The sequence below is a fragment of the Phacochoerus africanus genome, chromosome 2 (assembly GCF_016906955.1).
Source record: "Phacochoerus africanus isolate WHEZ1 chromosome 2, ROS_Pafr_v1, whole genome shotgun sequence".
Lineage (NCBI taxonomy): Eukaryota > Metazoa > Chordata > Mammalia > Artiodactyla > Suidae > Phacochoerus > Phacochoerus africanus.
Genome location: NC_062545.1, coordinates 268,242,742 through 268,261,699, shown reverse-complemented (window position 1 = coordinate 268,261,699; position 18,958 = coordinate 268,242,742). Strand labels below are relative to the sequence as shown.

Sequence of the window (18,958 nt, the reverse complement as noted above, 5' to 3'; positions counted from 1 at the left end):
ATTTTGAAATTCAACAACCATAGCAAATATTTGAATCAAAGTCGCATGAGTGGATCATCTGTCCCCTAGCAAGTTTTACTGGTGGTCTGAGATTCTTTCTTGTTTTGATAGGGTGAAAGGGATTAGTAAACAGTGTACCAGGAACCTCAATGATGTGCCTAGATTTTTGACATGTTGAACTTGAATTACCTATGGGACATGAGGCAGAAATGTCCAAAAAGCATTTGGAATGGAGGCCTGGAGCTGGAGAGGTAGTTTAGAAGTGATTTGAATTTGAGCCATTTACATAGTGATGGTAATTGAAATTAAAGTGTAAGTAGACCATGTTAATGGAGGAGGATACAGAGAGAGAAAGAAGATCAATTCCTAGGAAACACATTTAAGAGAAAGGAATCGGAAGAGGGAGGGGCCAGAAACTGAGTGAGGGAGGCAGGAAGGGGCCCATCTGTGCTCTACATCTAATAGAACGTTGGGTGTAGAACATGTATTTGAGTGACTGATGAGTAACACACCAAAAAGAGCTTTGTTTTCTTTTAATACTGCTTTTAAATATTATAAACAAAATAACTCAAATTGAAGTACTCTTAACAATCCAGAGAGCATGAAGCCACTTATCAAGAAAACTCCTGGACCTTAGCTACAGTAGTGAACTGTTAATAAAAGAAGAAGGAATTGCTTCTCTGAAGAGTCCATGCCAGAAAACAGTTGTGAGTTCCGAGTAGTGGAAATACGTTTTATTTTTAATTTGTTGTATTTTAAATAATTTTTCAAAAAGGGTACGTTTGTGTGCAGTAGACACTTGGCTGTTTAACAATAATGATGTGTGAATTAAACATGATCCAGGTTAAACACTAGAATCTACATGGTGGAGCAAGACGTAAAGTAAAATAAAGCATACATAGAATTGAATTATTTTCTTTGTATTTTGCTGGCTCTCTAAAGAGACATGTTTTAGTTACAAAGAGTAAAACCTGAATATTAGCTTTTAGAAAACTATTCGAATTGTATACTTTTTAAAATATCACTAGTGTTTCATATCACCTGCCTTCTGTCTTTGTAATGAGATGTCATCGATCTGTTCTCAATATAAATTTCCTCAGTTCTTGAATCCTCCTGATATCGTTCCATCAGAATTTGCAAGTTGTAGGAAATAAAAGTTGATTTGAAACAGCTCTGTAATTGGAGATGACTGTGTACTAAGGCCCTGTCTCATCAATCTCTAAATAATTCTCTCTCAAAAGCAAATTTGATATTTACATTTTGATTTTCATATTCTGCTTGCAGTGTTTGTCGACGGTGTCTGACATCCCCTGTCACTGGATAAATAAAGCCTATTATTTTCTTTTCAACATTTTAAGTGATTACTCTCATACAAGAGCGAAGAAGTAGAAAGTTAGGTATATTATCAAACTATGATCCCGTCTGTCTGGAGAAGCTGAGAATCTTGATGAATATGCCTTGTTAACTGATGATTTCAGTTCCATGCTGGTAGTGCTAGAATAATTTGTATAAACCAAGCAGTACAGATTCCTTATTTTAGCACTAAGACTTACAAAGGCTTCTTTTAGCAGCCTTTAATTTTGTACTTATGTATGTGACATAGCCTGTGGCTGTGATAGCTACTGTGAATCTCCAGTTGTTTGGGGATGAAAGGAGAGGCAGCTGGAAACTCGGTAGCTACATCTAGCTGTCTACCTAGAGAAGGCCTTGATTTCAAGTTTATCTAAACAAGCTCGACTAATCCCAACTATCTAGGGGGATCCACTGTCAAAACAAGCAGCGTGGCCCTGAGGCAAACACAGCTATACAGAAATGAAGGCTGGGGCTTCCAATACTCCGATGACTGCATACTGGAGGCTTTTTTCCCCCCTGAAAGAGGGTAAGAGAGGTAGAATTTGCATAATGCCTTTTCATTGGAAACTTTTGGAAGGCTGACAGACCTCCAGCTTATAGATCTGTAGCCACAATACATAGTCTATAGGAGAATCCTTGAATGACCTAACCATATTGAAAGAAAATATAAAAGCGTCCAAGTATAGCCAAGTGAGAGAGGAAAAGAGGCTGATGCATTGTCTAACATCTGCTGTACTTCTCGTTAGTTTTGTTCTTTGCTATTCTGTGTGGACTTTGGAGAAGCCTAAGACAGCCTAACATGAATCCTATAATCTTCCTTCTGAATATTTATGTAGCGTGCCAGCTTCTAAGCTGTCCTTTGCGTTTTCCTACTTCCCCCTCATTTTCATGCTCTCAAATGAGGCCAACATTTCAAAAGCTAAATAAATGTTTGTGAATGTTTATAAAAGATTTGCATAAATTTGTCCTTGTCTGACAAAGATCACTTTTTTCTTATGCCAGTTCTGAAAAAATTTTTTTCAGGTTTTGGTGCTTGTCTTGACAACAAAGTCCCGCATCCCAGAACAATGATTGCTGATTAAGTGGGTATGCAATTGTGACTGAATAGGCTTTCAAGATACTGGGTAAAAAGGCCTATCATCTGAAGGCTGAATTATAGAATTTAGAAAATGTTATCAGAAGTACACATTTAAATCTGTTTTTTTGGTACCATATCATTAGGTCAGACAAAGAGTTCTTACAAGTTAAAAGAGAAGTATAACCACCCACAGTTTAAAATTTTTTCCTGTATAAATTTTAATAATTAGAATGTTTCAGTAACTCAGAATATCACTTTTCTTTCCTGTGGTTGAATGTATTTAAAAATAATTTTTAGACCTTGAGGCATTTTGGGGAAACTGCAAGGCTACCAGTTGTATGTGTTAATATGGTTATTAGTTTGGTGATCAGAGGAAATATAGCGGGCAGTCCTTTAAGATATCTGAATGTACAGTCATACCTTGAGAAAATATAAACTGCATGAAATAAGTATTAGGGCTTAATTATAGGACAAGGGTACACACACACACACACACACACACGCACGCACGCATGTACGCACTCAAGACACTGGTGCGGCCAATGTCTTTGCTGAATTCATTTTTCTTTTAAAATTAGAATGGATTTTGTGGGGTGGCAGGGGATGTTGTGGGTAGAGGTGCTAATTTAGTTCAGAGATATTCGAAGATTGGCAGGAGAGAGAGGTAACAGCCAGTTCTGTTAGTCCTTTGGTTGTATTGGTTTAGAGGTTTAAGTTGTCATTAAGGCACAAACTAGAGCCACTTCTCTGACACAGTTTTTATCACATCTGCTAGGCTTGTGTCCCAAGAGGAGACGTGGAGAGCAGTGAATTCAGCATGGGCCCATTATCGACTGCTTTTTCGTGTGTTGTAAAAAGAGTGAGACCTCAGGGAGGCTTGGAGCCTCCTCCCGTGTAATGTCCAAGTCAGATTTGAAGGACTGGTGGCAGGAAAGCTTTGGCCTTGGGGTGTGAATTCTAAGAAATAGAGGCACAATTAAGTTTAAAAAATTCAAGGACTTTGAGCTTGATAATGAAAGATTTTTTTCTAGACTGATGTGAGTAGAAAAGTTGCCCATCTGTGCACATTTTTGTGTACATTTAAAATATTTAAAAGCTGATGGTTTTTAATATGCTTACAAATTAGTATTTCTATCAGTGCTCTTTTATTATTTTTTCTAAATAGTATCTTCCTGAGGGCATTTGCTTCTTCAGTGAAATCATGTTTGCGGTTTTACTGTTGAGACTTTATTCCTTTGGTATGTGCTACTTTGTGTCCCCCTTAATCTGCCCCCCCCCATTTTCTCCAGTCTTTCTTTTAGATAAATTAAAAAAAATCAAGTGTTTGGATAATAGGATTTTAAATGTTTAAGGAAATGAACAAGGCCAAATACTGTAGAGTAGTACTATTAAAGTGCAAGGAATTATATTACTGATACCACTGAATGCTAATTGCAAGAGATTCTAACCAAATCATTTGTTCTTGAAAGAATTGTCAACAAGTTTATGGGGGTTTAATATTGACTTTATAAATGTAGTTCTCTCGTTTTCAAACCTTTTGCTATAAAGTTTAAAGTTAATAAAATGATGTCTGAGAATATAAGATGTTATATAACATTGAAATTTGGGGACAGCTTTGTTTTAAGTAATTTTTTAAGAAAAGGAAGAATACAGAAGGATAAACTGGTGTTGTTTAAGTTAAATTTTTTTTTTATAATATCCAGTGTTTTTATTTTGGACTTCAAAGGTCATGAAGATTTACATGTAAAAGTAGTTCTAGAGGCGGCTCTTCGGCTGTCATAAGCATTCCACCTATTTACTTAATGTCTCTGATAATTTAAATGTAAAGTTTACAATATTCCTGATATGGAAAATGGTAAATTTCTATATCTTATTGTAGTTTTTAAAATTTTTGAATCCAAACATTGACTATACATATTAGATATTATATGTTAGCATAATGATACCTATGATTCAGAATTAACTAAAGTTTATAAAGAGTAAACTGGGAGTAAATATTGAAATATACCAAAGAAAGGAAGCAGACTCTGTAGCATTTGAGCAGCATTGTTAGAAATTTGACCCAGCTTTTATGTTCGGGTGTTGAAAGGCCTTTCTGTAAAATCCCTTATTCAAAGCTTTTTCTCACTGAAAAAAATAAAAGTTTGGTTGTAACTATAGTATAGATGTTGGGTTTAATTTGACATTTATAGTGAAGGGGAAAACTTGTGTTTCCTGTTTTCATATTTAGGAAATTTTTGATCAACATTCTTGAACTTGGTGCTAATTAAGCTTCTAAGAACTTCTTACCATGTTGTTTTACTCTTCTTAATCATAAGCTTAAAACCTCTGTTAGCTTTCACTTAGAGTCCCTGGTTTTAACTTGAAATGGCTTAGAGTAGAAATTTTGTTAGCTCTTTTTGTATGTTTGGATTTTGTGTGTGTTCTGTTTTTAACTCTCAACTTGAGTTTTAAGATCATCAATCAAAGGCTTTTCTTTCAAGTCAGTTGCACTGATCTCAATTGTAGGACTTAGAGGGTCAGCATTTCCCTCATGCTATTAAAAAAAATTTAAACATAGAAATAGAGTATTTTAGGAATTTGGGCTCCAGTGATCTTTTCATCACACATCTGCATTTTGAAATGTACAAATACATTAGATAGGAGAAACTCAGGGAATGTTCTCCACCTGTCTCCCTGCTTCTTCCTACTTCACTCTTTTTTTTTGGACAAAGGTAAATTATCAGCTGCTATGCCAGCTTTCAACAGTCTACAAAAGGCTGATTGGAGCTTTCATATTTTAAAATACATTCATTTATTCAAGCAGTCTCTTTGCTTTATTTAAATGTTTTCCTGCACACATTTTCTTTTCCCTTTTGAACTATTGAGAACTTGCTTCATCTCCCAACATTCTATAACCCCAGTGGACATTATAATCAGCCTGTGCTTTTGTCTTTCAGATGGCATTTATTTGTAGGGTGTGTGTCTGTGTTTGACTGTCAGTTGTTTTCATCTGCCAAATACAACTAATTTTTGTTTGTGGGTTTCAATGAAGTAATGAAAACAAAGTATTTGACATCTGAACTGATGGCTGTTGCAGGATCTCCCACCTTGTACCCCGAATTCATGGGGAATTGTTTTATCTTTCTCATTATTAATAATTCTTGTTAACTACTTCAAATTTAGTCTTCGAAGTTTTGCCTCCAGGTAGGATGCTATAATGTGCAATATTATAAATGTAAAAATTTCCAGGTTTTTAAGGGAATGGCTTGGTTTCATTAGAATGTAATTGATTTTGTCCAGATTGGAATATGTTCCTTTGATGGGCCTTCTGACCGCAAGGAAATTCAAATTGGGTGAAATGAATCCAAAGAAGACTGAGATGAATCTCGAGTTCATTTCTTATTTGCAAGTGAATCCAGTGTTACGATTGTTGGTTTCATATTTTGGTTTACACTCTGAGATTTGAGCCTTGTAGTTGTTGCTTTTCTATGGCACTGTGCATGGTCTGCTGTTTAATATACACACAACTGAAAGGTTGTGCAGCTGCCCACCCTCCATGCTTCTCCCTGCCCCCTCTGCTCTTACTTCTTCCCACATGGGGTATTATATATTGCGTTGCGAAGAAAAGCCCTTTTGGAAATTGCCTATTTCATAAATTGTCTGGTGACACAAAGGGGTTGAATGCTGTGTTCTTGTCTCATTTATTTGAAAACTTTGCTACTGAACTCACCTTAATCAATGAGCTCAGTGTTGTCTCCAATAAGTTATGTGTTGGATATATTGATTGGGAGGGATTTTAGAAAACCCGTCTGGGGTTTATAATGTCAGCAGTGTTTTGATTATGAAAAGAGTTGGAACCTGGGGACATGGAACCAGGTGGCGAATGTCCTAAAGCCAGTGGTGACATGGTGGACTGGTTCCCTCCTGGGATCTAGTTCATGCCCTGCACTTTAACTGTGGTGACTGGCTACTATAGATGCACTTTTTGCTCATTAAAATGTTAAAAAATCAAACTGTACATAAAAAGATTTGTGAAAATATAAACTTGGGAATTGATCTGGAGAGCTGGCACAGTCTTCCCCACCCCCTGCCTTAGCAATGAGGTCATTTACATTTCATCAGCTGTACTGCATCTCGAAGATCCGATTTATATGGCAGTTGAGGTTGTACTGAGGCTACTTGCCTGAAAGAGGTTGGAGGGAGGGTGCGGGGGAGGGGGGGGATGAAACAGGAAAATTACTCTCTACAAAGTTCCCTAGTCAGAGACACAGGTTCTAGAGAGAAAAAGGGGTTGGTAACTGGCTGGAAACTGTTTTCCCAATAAAGTTAATATTGAAAGACTGTGGGATACTCTGCTGTACATGTGATGCTTAAAATATGTTTAAATCAGTGTTTAAAGTCCTTTCTCTCAGACAGTGGTACTTTTCAAATTGAAGTAATTGTATTTTTCTTTGGAGAGTATAAGTTACTTAAATGTTTATGTATAGGGAAAACATCAGTATTAAGAAAATTGGTTTATTTCAGTAGTTTTTATTTACAGGAAACATTGCTTGTTTTCCCGTCCTTCTTCCTGTCCTCCTCTTCCCAAACCAAGAAGTTGGTTTTTTGGTTCAGATTGAGAAAATGTGTGAATATGCCTAACACAGAGTAAATGCTCATTTTTGTTTTCTCCTCTGACAGCACAACACTGTGTTGTTTGACTTAAATTGGAAAATCGAGCTCTTTGTAATATCACAAACATGAAGAAACATATTGTAATGCACAAACATGTGCCTCCATTTGCCTCTCTTCCCTTCTCTCCTCCCCTCCCCCTGCCCCATTCCTTAATTAGCCTTATCACCGCTTTCTTGGGTGAAAAGGAAAGCTCTTGGGAGAGGGTTATACTCAGCCCACATTGAGTATTTTGATACTTGTTCTAATATTATCTGACAGACAAATTCATGGTTGGTTATTACTCTTGACATTAGAAAGTAGTGGGTAGTTTCTATATTGTGGTGAGTAATAAGGTGGGCATATTAGATCCCTCTGACTCTGCTGTAGCCATGGGGGTCCTTTCTTTCACAAATCTTGAAGTGTTTTTTGTAGCTCAACTCCTGCTAGAGTAGGTGTTTCTGCACCGGTAACTTTTCAGGGGTGAAGGATAAATGTCTTTGTAGCCAGTGTTGGCAATGAGTGAACACTGGGAACTAAGTTTGAAAGAATGCTTGGTACATAAACTGAAGTCAGTTGATGCTTTGTGTTATTTGAGATTCAATATGAAAAGAATTTGTAAGGAACGTCTTTTGGGGCGTGAAACCTAAGAGTTTTATTTGTGAGGGTTATGTATTTTACAACTGCAGACATTAACATGAAAGTTCTGTATGATCTTTTTTCTGATATTTGCCTCATAGTAACATTATGCATTGAGAAATTGCTATTGTTTTTCTGATTATTAGCTGTTGCAATTTATTTAAACAATGAGTTTTAAAACAATGTATATGGACTTCTGAATATGAAATGAACATAATGTGCCAGTAATGCCTCAGAGTATGTTGAAGTATTCTCACCCACTCTTTTTCATTTTCCAGTTTTCTATTTCTTCCTGTTTCATGACATGCCTTAACAGTGCTATGATATACATCTAGTCCAAAATGATATTAAAAAATAGGATATGCTCAATTGCATTATGTAGGCGGAACATGCTCTGGCAGAGAAAGTCAGTGTGCTTTCTGCTTCATTGAGTGGGTTATTAGATTGATGTGGTTTATTTCTTGAATGATAGAACTGGTTTTAAAAATAAATGAAGCGAGAAGCATCAATTCAGTTAGCATTGATAATTCATTATTATTGGTTAGAAAAGCGCTACATTTGTAAACTGATCTTTAATTTATCACTTGGGTTAGGATTTGCAATGGGCAGGTTTGTTTTAATTTGAACCAGCTTCTCAATGACTGAAAAATGTGTTCCTCATTTTGTCTCGAAGTTGAGGTTTTAAATAGTTAAAAACCAAATCAAACGCTTGAAAGGAATACTTTTTTAAAATTTATAACATTGGTCTGTGAACTTATGATAAACACCAACTGTGGGCTGTCCAAGTCTGCAGTTAAAATTAAGCTAGAGAAAATTCTATGAAAGAAGTAACAGTTACTTGGGTGTGTGTATTGCCGTGTATATATGTTCTGTATACATGAAATATATCTGCTGGGAAAAGTCATACACCACTGTATATTGTGACTCATTTAGGATTCTTAATGTTAGAAGCTTTTCTTTTATTAATAAATCTTTGAAATGTCACTGTGCTTTTTTGAATCCTTTTTGTATACTTCCCTGAATAATATGCTTGGCTTTATGTACCTACGTATTTGTAAAAAGACATTTAAGCTGGTAGTTTGCTTTGGATTTGTATAAATTACAAGCAGGTAAGTATATACAATTATGATACTGCCATTTAACTAAAAATAGTGCATACTTAAAATTGTTATAGTTTGATTACAAAATAAATTCACGCCAGAAATGGCAGCTTCTTGATAAAGTAAGTAAATAAAGTTTTAAACTCTTAAAAAAAAAAAAGTAGTTGACAATGTTCAGGGACAATTATCTTCATGTTGGTTTTCTACTTTGCTTGCGAGTTGGCCTATTGATGTTGGGAAGCGTTGTCTAATCCCGGCCCCCTCTGTTCCTAGGTAACAGGCAAGAACAGTGCCAGCAACAGCGGCCCTGCCAGGCCAAACCCATGTGGCTCAGTGTTATTCACTCTGATCCATATGGTCAGGCTGGAGATGGTCCCTAGAGGGGTGTTAACACTCAGCAACCCAACCGCCTCCCTCCCTTCAGAGCTTTCCTGCATGGCTCCTGCTGCTTGCCCATGTGTGATTCTTGATTAATTTTTCATTTTTAATGAAGTTTGATCATGTTTATTATTTCTCATGATTGACTGCCTAGTACTCCTCCTATGTAATTGATAAAGCCCATATTTCTTCATCTGTCTCCTCTTTCTTTAGGGTAAAGTTGCTAGATTGTGTGCCGTGGTTAATGTTAGATTTATTGGTCCCATTAGATGTATAAATTATCTCTCTTTTTCTCCACAGGAAGTTCTACAGACTTTGACCAAGTTTTGTTTCCCCTTCTATGTGGACAGGTAGTGTCAGATTTTCAAATTTTACTAGAAAAAAAAGTGTCAATAAACCTGCTCTGGAAAATAAAAACCATGCCATTCTTAACATTCTGTCTGTTTAACCATGATTTAAAACACATTATGTTTCAAGGAGAGTTGTGGTGTTCTCCTTTCCTGGGGATTTTATTGACACTATCAAAAAAGCTTAAAGCCTAGAGCTTTGCTTTGGTTAGTTTGTGAGATATATTTTGCATGACATTAAATTTTTTATTTCGGTTATCAGACTCAACCATGATTAAGAATGGTTGGTATTTAATCCAATGCTATTTAATTTTTATTGATATATGAATATATTTAACTTAACCAAGTAATATCATGTGACACCATGGCCTTATGAGTATTAATGTAGACTTTTTTCCTTAGGCTTCAGCTTAAAATTTAAATTAACATAGGCCCAACCTGTTTAAAGGTGTTCAGCTATTTAAAAGGTACGTTGCCAAATAGTGTCTTACATTTTGTTTAGGTGGCTAAAAGCGGTATCTCTGGGGAAATAAACATTTTATTTATATTTCTAGACTAAAAAATAAAAATTATGTAACCTTTTTTTCAGTATTTGCATTATGATAAATGTTCCTCCCCTCCACCCCCCTCCCCAGGGCCACACTTGGGGCATACACAAGTTCCCAGGCTAGAGGTCTAATTGTAGCTGCAGCTGCTGGCCTATGCCACAGCCACAGCAACGCAGGATCCAAGCTGCATCTGTGACCTACACCAGAGCTCACAGCAGTGCCGGATCCTTAACCCATTGAGTGGGGCCAGGAATGGAACCCACATCCTAATGGATACTATACTGGTTTGTTACCACCAAGCCACAGTGGGAACTCCATGATAAATGTTTCTTGGAACAGAATGAATATCAGAACTCCAAGATAATTAAAATAGTCTGAGTGGGTTTTTGTTAGTTTTGTTTTTGAAATATGCCACTAGCTTATTTTTAAATGGCTTATTTTAAAAACAATTTTAGAAGAGTTTTTTTTACTTAAAACTATAATTTACTAACAATGTTAATAAAATGGCAAAACAATCTTCCTAATCTTATTTTCAAGAAATGTCTATTGTATTTTTAATTATGATTTAAGCATTATTTTTGCAGTCATTTATTTGTTCACTCAATAGCTGCCTATCTGTGATGTTCTCTTCATGGCGAATTGAACTATGAGCCTGTATCAATGTTGCATCTTGAAAATTCTACTTTTAGTGACAAGAGGTTTTAGAAAATATCATTATAAATAAAAGTGCCATAATATGTTCCAAGAAAGCTACATAACATGCCCATCTTAAGGAAGGTTCTAGCTTGTATTTTAGTATACTCAAACAAGACAGGCCTGAAAGAGTTTCATGATTTAGAGTACATGTAGGTAGTATACCGCTTGGATCTTTTCTACACTTTGTAGTAGCAGTGTCCTGGTTTATTTGGCATAAACTTAAAAATGTTGTGAGATGAGAATTGGTAGCCAGAAGTGTTTAAAAGAGTACTAAAAAGCAAAAGAGTACTAAAAAAAAAGCAGCTTTGGAATGTTGCCAGCCACTTATAATCACTGTTTTCTCTGGGTCGAACTAGTTATTTTTTAAGCCAATCAACCATTGTAGTATTTCCAGACTCAGGCCTTTAAAATCCTAGTACCAGGGCTGTTCTAGTTACAGGTTGATGCTCAAAACAGAATAGTCTTAATTTTAAGAGGGTCAGTCTTTGTAATGAGAGTCCTCTTGTCTCTTCTTTATCCTATTCCCTCTAAAAATAGCAAGGAAGTAGGGTTTTGTTTGGAGACATTTAATGCAAACTTCACATTTGTATGTATGAATTAGTGATGCATGAAATCTCCAGTCACTTATAAAATGTATTACAAATTATGGCAAGGGCATATTTGTACAAATTAATAAAGCTGAAATGTTTTAAAAATGGGTAGGTGTTTAACAAAGAAAAATAAGAATATATTTTTACATGACTCCCTGTTTAGAATGGTGATCTGCTTTGGGTAGGTATTCCTTAAATGACTTTGTTAACTAATATTAGAAGAAATGTACAATGAGATTAAATCCCTCCCAAAGCACATATGTATGTGCACGCATGCACACATGCATCTTCCCTGTCTTAAGCCACAGGCATACCTCTACCTATCTGTCTGGGTGATTACATTCTGAAACGGAAGGAAAACAAGAGCCCCTAAGTTATAGTCCTAAAGTCTGTTTTGTCACCAATCATGTCTGATGTCTTTATTTTGTTAGCAAAATATCTTTCTTCCAAAATGCTTCTCTCCAGATTACCCTCCCCTAATCATATTCCTCCTGTTTTTTTCACAAAAAGATTTGGAATAGAAATATCCTTTTATAGGTATGTTTTACTCTTTGCCATGTACAATGGTTCTTTCTTAAATTGCATTGTATTACACACCCTGTAGGCATTGATAGCTTTCATTGATCCCCCACTTCTAACTGTGGCATACTTTAATACAGAAGAGAGAATAATAATTAAATTTATTTACAAAAAATACAAAAGTTTTAATATCACCATCCTTTTTCTTATCTTGCAGTTAGCACTGTGAAATGGATATGCCCAAATTCTAAGGCCTGCAAAGCTCCCCAGATATACTTATGATATTGTTTGACTTAGAAAATATTTTGGCATGGGAGATGAGTAATGCTCCAGGTGATTATGTTCAAAAAAGGAAAGCTCCCTAATCTTTTCAGTATCTGTACTTTTCTACCTCAAGGAACAGTAATACAACTTTCTGACGTTTCTAGTCTATATCAAGAGTTGGATTTTCATAGCTGTCATCAGATCACCCATTAACATTGACATCTTGCTGTCTCTACTGTTGTTTTTAAGATTTTTCTTTCTGAAACTAGGTCTTATGAAAAATAATAATGCTGGTACCTTTTAAAAAGAAAGTGCTTTCTCATGTATTATCTCATTTTATCCTCCTATCATAAAAGATGAGAACAAGTGCTATTATCTTCGTTTGAAGAAATCTAAGCTGTAGAGAAATTGTGACTTGCCCCAGGTTCTCTTAGGCTGCAGGCAAAGTCCATTTCCTAAACGATACCATTTTTCAGTAGAGACTTTGTGGGGAAACCAGTCACCAAATAGAAGAAAAGAAGGAAATTGGGATTTGAGTTCTTAAATGATTTTAATCAATGTGCTGGGCATTTTTACAATAATATCTTTATTCTTCCCAGCAACTCTCATAGATAAGAGGTGGTGGTATCTCTTTTACAGAAAAGCAAGGGAAACTTCAGAGTGTATAGCATTATGTTGGGTGTTATGGAAATGGTATCAGACTTGGAGCTCTGAGCTCTATGTGTTTCTCAGTCTAATCCAGTCAGTATGGTAAAAGCACAGAAAACAGTATCTATCCAGAAGGATAGTGAGGTTGGGAAAGACTGAGATGGTCAGAGAAAACATCATATAGGGGGTGAGGCTTGTGTTGAGTCTGCAAGAATGTTAAGTAGAAGGGAGAGCCCAATACCTCATGTGCACTAAGGAGCAAAGCAGAGGAGAAACTGGGAATGAGCCTAGAGATTGTTGGACCAGAGCAGATGGAGCTTCCTGTGGAGAGGGTAACATGTGCAGGATAGCTTGGGCTTTGGCTACAGGAGGCCTTGAAAATGTTTGGGAATAAGACCACAGGATTTTAAAGCTGAAATTCATCTGGTTTAAGCATCCCATTTTATTAAAGGGAAAGTAAGATCCATAGAGATGAAATGACATTCTTATGTCACTATGTAATTACAAGGCTGGGAGAGGAAAAAAAATAAAACAGTTAACCTTATTCCTAAGCCTGAGTTATTTCTACCCTACATCATACTTGAAGCTCTTGGTGGAGAGAAGCATTGAAATGACAGTGCTGAGATCCCTGTATCACTCTCAAAACGTTTTTATTATTATTGATGAAAGCAGTCTTTTGAGACAACAACAACAACAAAAAAAGATTTGAATACCATTTCACATTGTGGTGCTACTTACCTTGCTCTTGCTAACTGGCAACCTGCTTCAGTTAGTCAAAGCACTCAAGACATTTACTGGATGATGGAAAAGCTGTTCTTCTGCATGTTTGTGCTTATCTTCTTTCAGAACCTGGAAAACCAGCTACTGTTCAGTTGTCCTATAAACTATACTTGTACACACAAGTGACATGAGCATGAAGTGAAATGACACAATCTTTTCAAGGGCACAGGCGTAATTTAATGATTTAGAATGTAACCCCACAGATGCAAATATGGTTGAAAGGCTATTTACCATTTTATTATGTATTTGTTATGTGCCATGCATTGTGATGTCTTCTTTTCCTGCACTAAAAGCTTACACATTTGCAAGGTTGCCATTATGATAGTGCCACATATGAGGAAACAGAGGCTCACATAGATTCAGTGACATGCCCAAGGTTCCACTACCATAGGTGGCACAGCTGCTTTTGGGACCCATGTTTGTCCATCGTACTTGGTCTGTATCAGACTGTTCCCATTAGATCCATCACACCACAAATTAACCAAGAAAATTTTAAACATTTATTTCAAAAGCATTATATAGTTATTATTAAAAAAAAGTAGAAAATGCAGATAATTGAAGACAGTGGAACCCATTTTTATTCAGATAACTAAAAGAAAATAAAAGGTACATGATTAGTGTTTCAGTTTTTGTCTTTAGACCTCTCCTCTTGCTCCCACTTCTATATGTTCACCCGACTGTACTTTTCAACATTGAATCCACTGGCCGGTTTCATCCCTTGTTTTCCATCCTTGGTTTAGTTCCTTAGTTTAGCTTAAACTCTGGGTTAAGTTTGGCCATAGTCATTTTCTACTGCATCTGATAACCACGAAGTAATTTGGCCTTAGTGGACAAAGCACTAGGGCTAACAACCAGGCGACCCAGGTTAGAGTTTTGATTCTGCCACTGACTCGCTCTGTGCTATAAGTGACCTCTGTCATGAGCACCTTGGTTTCTTCATGGTTAAAAAGGGGGAATTGGAGTAAATCTCTGTTGTTCCTCCTAGTTTTGATACTTAATAGAATTTTTTTAAACAGCTGAACCTGCAGCATATGGCTAGGGGTTGAGTAGGAGCTGCATCTGTGACCCATGCCACAGCTTGTGGTAACTCTGGATTCCTAACCCACTGAGTGAGGCCAGGGATCAAACCCACATCCTCAGGGATACTATGTTGGGTTCTTAACCTGCTGAGCCACAACAGGAACTCCTTAAATATTTTATTTAGTTTTGATGGCTTTTGATACTCGACTTATGATTCATTTTGACTTTGTCATGATGAGGGACTGGAGTTTCCCTGTTTGTAGAATTATCCAGTGTGTTTCTCAGGCAGATATCTGGCAGTGTGTGTCCTACTTTTGGTCCCCAGACATTTTGGGTCAATGTCATTATTGCCACTTGGACCTCAGTGTGAAAACTTGAGTCTTTGGCAGATGAAAGGTATACTTATGGAAAGAAGCTTTGAGGCTTGTATAACTAAAGGTTGGGAGATATGGTAGTTTGATAAAACTGATGTATCATATGCACTGAAGAAAAGGAGAAGCAGCTCTTATGGATACCTGACAGTAGATGGCCCAACAGGGAATTTTTATTAAGCAATAGTAAATAGGATGAAAAAATGTTTCAGTTCCATATCTCAACATTTATAATTTCATAACAATAAGAATTATTATTTTCATTGTATACCTCCTAGATGCCAGTTACTTTTTTTTTTTTTTTGTCTTTTTAGAGCTGCACTCACAGCATATGGAGCTTCCCAGGCCGGCCTCCACCAGAGCCACAGCAACACAGGATCCGAGCTGCGTCTGTGACCTACACCACAGCTCATGGCAACGCTGGATTCTTAACCCACTGAGCAAGGCCAGGGATCGAACCCGCATCCTCGTGGATACTAGTCAGGTTTGTTTCCACTGCACCACAGTGGGAACTTCTACTCTGTATACATTGTTTCTCAGCCTGAAAACCACTTTGTAGAGTAAGTATTACTCCCATTTTATTTTTTAAATTTTTTGTATGCATTCCTTTTTCTCATATTATCATACTCCATCGTAAGTGACTAGATATAGTTCCCAGTGCTATACAGCAGGATCTCATTGCTTATCCATTCCAAAGGCAATAGTTTGCATCTATTAACCCAAAATTCCCAGTCCATCCCACTCCTTCCCTCTCCCCCTTGGCAACCACAAGTCTATTCTCCATGTCCATGATTTTCTTTTCTGTGGAAAGGTTCATTTGTGCCAAATATTAGATTCCAGATATAAGTGATACCATATGTTATTTGTCTTTCTTCTTCTGTTATTTGACTTCACTTAGTATGGGAGTCTCTAGTTCCATCCATGTTGCTGCAAATGGCATTATTTTGTTCTTTTTGATGGCCGAGTAGTATTCCATTGTGTATATATACCACAGCTTCTTAATCCAGTCATCTGTTAATGCACATTTGGGTTGCTTCCATGTCTTGGCTATTGTGAATAGTGCTGCAGTGAACATACAGGTGCATGTGTCTTTTTCAAGGAAAGTTTTGTCCGGATATATGCCCAAGAATGGGATTGCTGGGTCATACAGTAGTTCTATATTTAGTTTTCTAAGGTACCTCCATATTGTTTTCCATAGTGGTTGTACCAATTTACATTCCCACCAACAGTGCAGGAGGGTTCCCTTTTCTCCATACCCGCTCCAGCATTAGTTATTTGTGGACTTATTAATGATGGCCATTCTGACTGGTGTGAGGTGGTACCTCATAGTAGTTTTGATTTGCATTTCTCTAATAATCAGTGATGTTGAGCATTTTTTCATGTGCTTGTTGGCCATCTGTATGTCTTTGGAGAAATGTCTGTTCAGGTCTTTTGCCATTTTTCATTTGGGTTGTTGAGTTTTTTGCTGTTGAATTGTATAAGTTGTTAGTATATTTTAGAGATTAAGCCCTTGTCCGTTGCATCGTTTGAAACTATTTTCTCCCATTCTGTAAGTTGTCTTTTTGTTTTCTGTTTGGTTTCCTTTGCTGTGCAAAAGCTTGTCAGTCTGATGAGATCCCATTTGTTTATTTTTGCTTTTATTTGTTTATTTGGGAGACTGACCTGAGAAAACATTTGTAAGGTTATGTCAGAAAATATTTTGCCTATGTTCTCCTCCAGGAGTTTGATGGTGTCTTGTCTTACATTTAAGGCTTTAAGCCATTTTGAGTTTATTTTTGTGCATGGTGTGAGGGTGTGTTCCAGTTTCACTGATTTACGTGAGGCTGTCCAGTTTTCCCAGCAATACTTGCTGAAAAGATTGTCTTTTCCCCATTTTATGTTCTTGCCTCCTTTGTCGAAGATTAATTGACTGTGTGTCTGGTTTATTTCTGGGCTCTATTCTGTTCCATTGGTCTGTGTCTGTTTTGGTACCAGTACTACACTGTCTTGATGACTGTGGCTTTGTAATATTGCCTGACGTCTGGGAGAGAGTTATGCCTCCTGCTTGGTTTTTGTTTCTCAGGATTGCTTTTGCAATTCTGGGTTTTTTGTGGTTCCGGATAAATTTTTGGATTGTTTGTTCTAGTTTTGTTAAAAATGTCGTGGGTGATTTGATAGGGATTGTATGGAATCTGTAGATTGCTTTGGGTAGTATGGCCATTTTTACAATATTAATTTTTCCAACCCAGGAGCATGGACTATCTTTCCATGTCTTTGAATCCTCTTTAATTTCCTTGATGAATGTTGTATAGTTCTCAGCATATAAGTCTTTCACCTCCTTGGTCAGGTTTATTCCCAGGTATTTGATTTTGGGGGTTCAGTTTTAAAAGGTATTGTATTTTTGTATTCCTTTTCTAATATTTCATTGTTGGTATACAGAAATGTAACTGATTTCTGAAAGTTTATCTTATATTCTGCTACTTTGCTGAATTTGTTGATCAGTTCTAGTAGTTTTGGATTGAGTTTTTAGGGTTCTCTATATAATCATGTCATCTGCATACAGTGACAGTTTACATCTTCTCTTCCAATTTGGATACCTTTTATTTCTTTTGTTTGTCTGATTGCTGTGACTAGGACTTCAATACTATGTTGAATAAAAGTGCTGAGAGTGGGCATCCTTGTCTTGTTCTAGATATTAGTGGGAAGGCTTTCAGCTTTTTTCCATTGAGTACTATATTTGTTGTGGGTTTGTCATAAATGGCTTTGATTATGTTAAGGTATGTTCCCTCTATACCCACTTTGGTAAGTGTTTTTATCATGATTGGGTGTTGGATTTTGTCAAATGCTTTTTCTGCATCTATTGAGATGATCATGTGGTTTTTGACTTTTCTTTTGTTAATGTGGTGTATGATGTTGATTGATTTGCACATGTTGAACCATCCTTGTGAACCTGGGATGAATCCCATCTGGTCGTGGTGTATGATCTTTTTGATATGTTGCTGAGTTTGGTTGGCTAAAATTTTGTTGAGATTTCTCTCATTGTAGAGATGATGCTCAGAGAAGTGCAGTAATTTGCCTCTGCTTACCTCTGCAGTGAGTAGCATATCTGGAATTCTAATCCAAAGTCCAGACCTTACTGTTTACCTTCTTTCTCCTGTGTCAGAAGCCTCTGCCTCTATGAAATCATTCACAACAGCTTAAAAACAAGTTCTGGTGGTCCTGCTCTGTTATTTATCTAGAGCTTTTCTTCTCAAACTCATCTAAAACTGCCATGTTGCTGGATTCAGTAGACATTTCTTTCTCTTGATGCATGTAAATATAATCGACCACTCCTTCCTGCTTTTTCTGCCTAGAAGTCATTCTTTCCTCCTTTGATGATCTCTTCACTACCCTTCCTCTATTTTTTTTTTTTTAATTTAAAAAAATTTATAGCTGTACCCACGGTATATCGAAGTTACTGGGCCAGGGATTGAATCCAAGCCACAGCTGTACCTCTGCCATAGCCTTGGCAATGCTGGATCCATAACTCCCTGGGCTGGGCCGGGGATCAAACCTGCACCTTCACAGCGACCTGTGCAGCTACAGTTGGATTCTTAAGCCACTGTGCCCCTGCAGAAACATCTCATCCTCTAAATTAGTGTTTCTGTAACTTGGTCTTGGGTCATCTTCTATTTCTCTGAGCTCTCTGTGTGATTTTATCCTTTACCATGGTGTTAAATACTGTCTCTGTGTCGATGACTTCCAAATTTATAGCTCCAATGCAAACTTTGCCCCTGATTTCCTACGTAGTATGTTCAGCTATGTACTTGACATTTCTAGTTACAGGTTTCCCAGACTTAACATATCCCAACTAGAAGTCTCTCCCCAAATGCGTTAGAGTTTCCTATCATTAAATGGTAACATGCTACCTTTTTACTCTCAGTCCTGCCATTTGCAAGCCTGGCATTTATACCTGCTAGCTCTAACTGGGATCTATCTACCCATCTCCACTTTCACTGTAAGAGTTAAGCCATTAT

The 18,958-nt window shown here is 36.9% G+C and overlaps 1 protein-coding gene across 9 annotated transcripts in view; it reads left to right on the top strand.

Moving 5' to 3' along the window:
* Positions 1-18,958, top strand: part of DENND1A (DENN domain containing 1A) — a 518,366-nt gene that overhangs the window by 152,562 nt on the left and 346,846 nt on the right. For 8 of the 9 annotated variants that reach the window (XM_047768362.1, XM_047768357.1, XM_047768356.1 and 5 more), the window contains exon 4: positions 9,481-9,530. The exons of the other annotated variant lie outside the window; for it this stretch is intronic. In XM_047768362.1, coding sequence (XP_047624318.1) covers positions 9,481-9,530 — 50 coding nt within the window. The remainder of the gene's footprint in view (positions 1-9,480; positions 9,531-18,958) is intronic. 9 annotated transcript variants of the gene reach the window in all.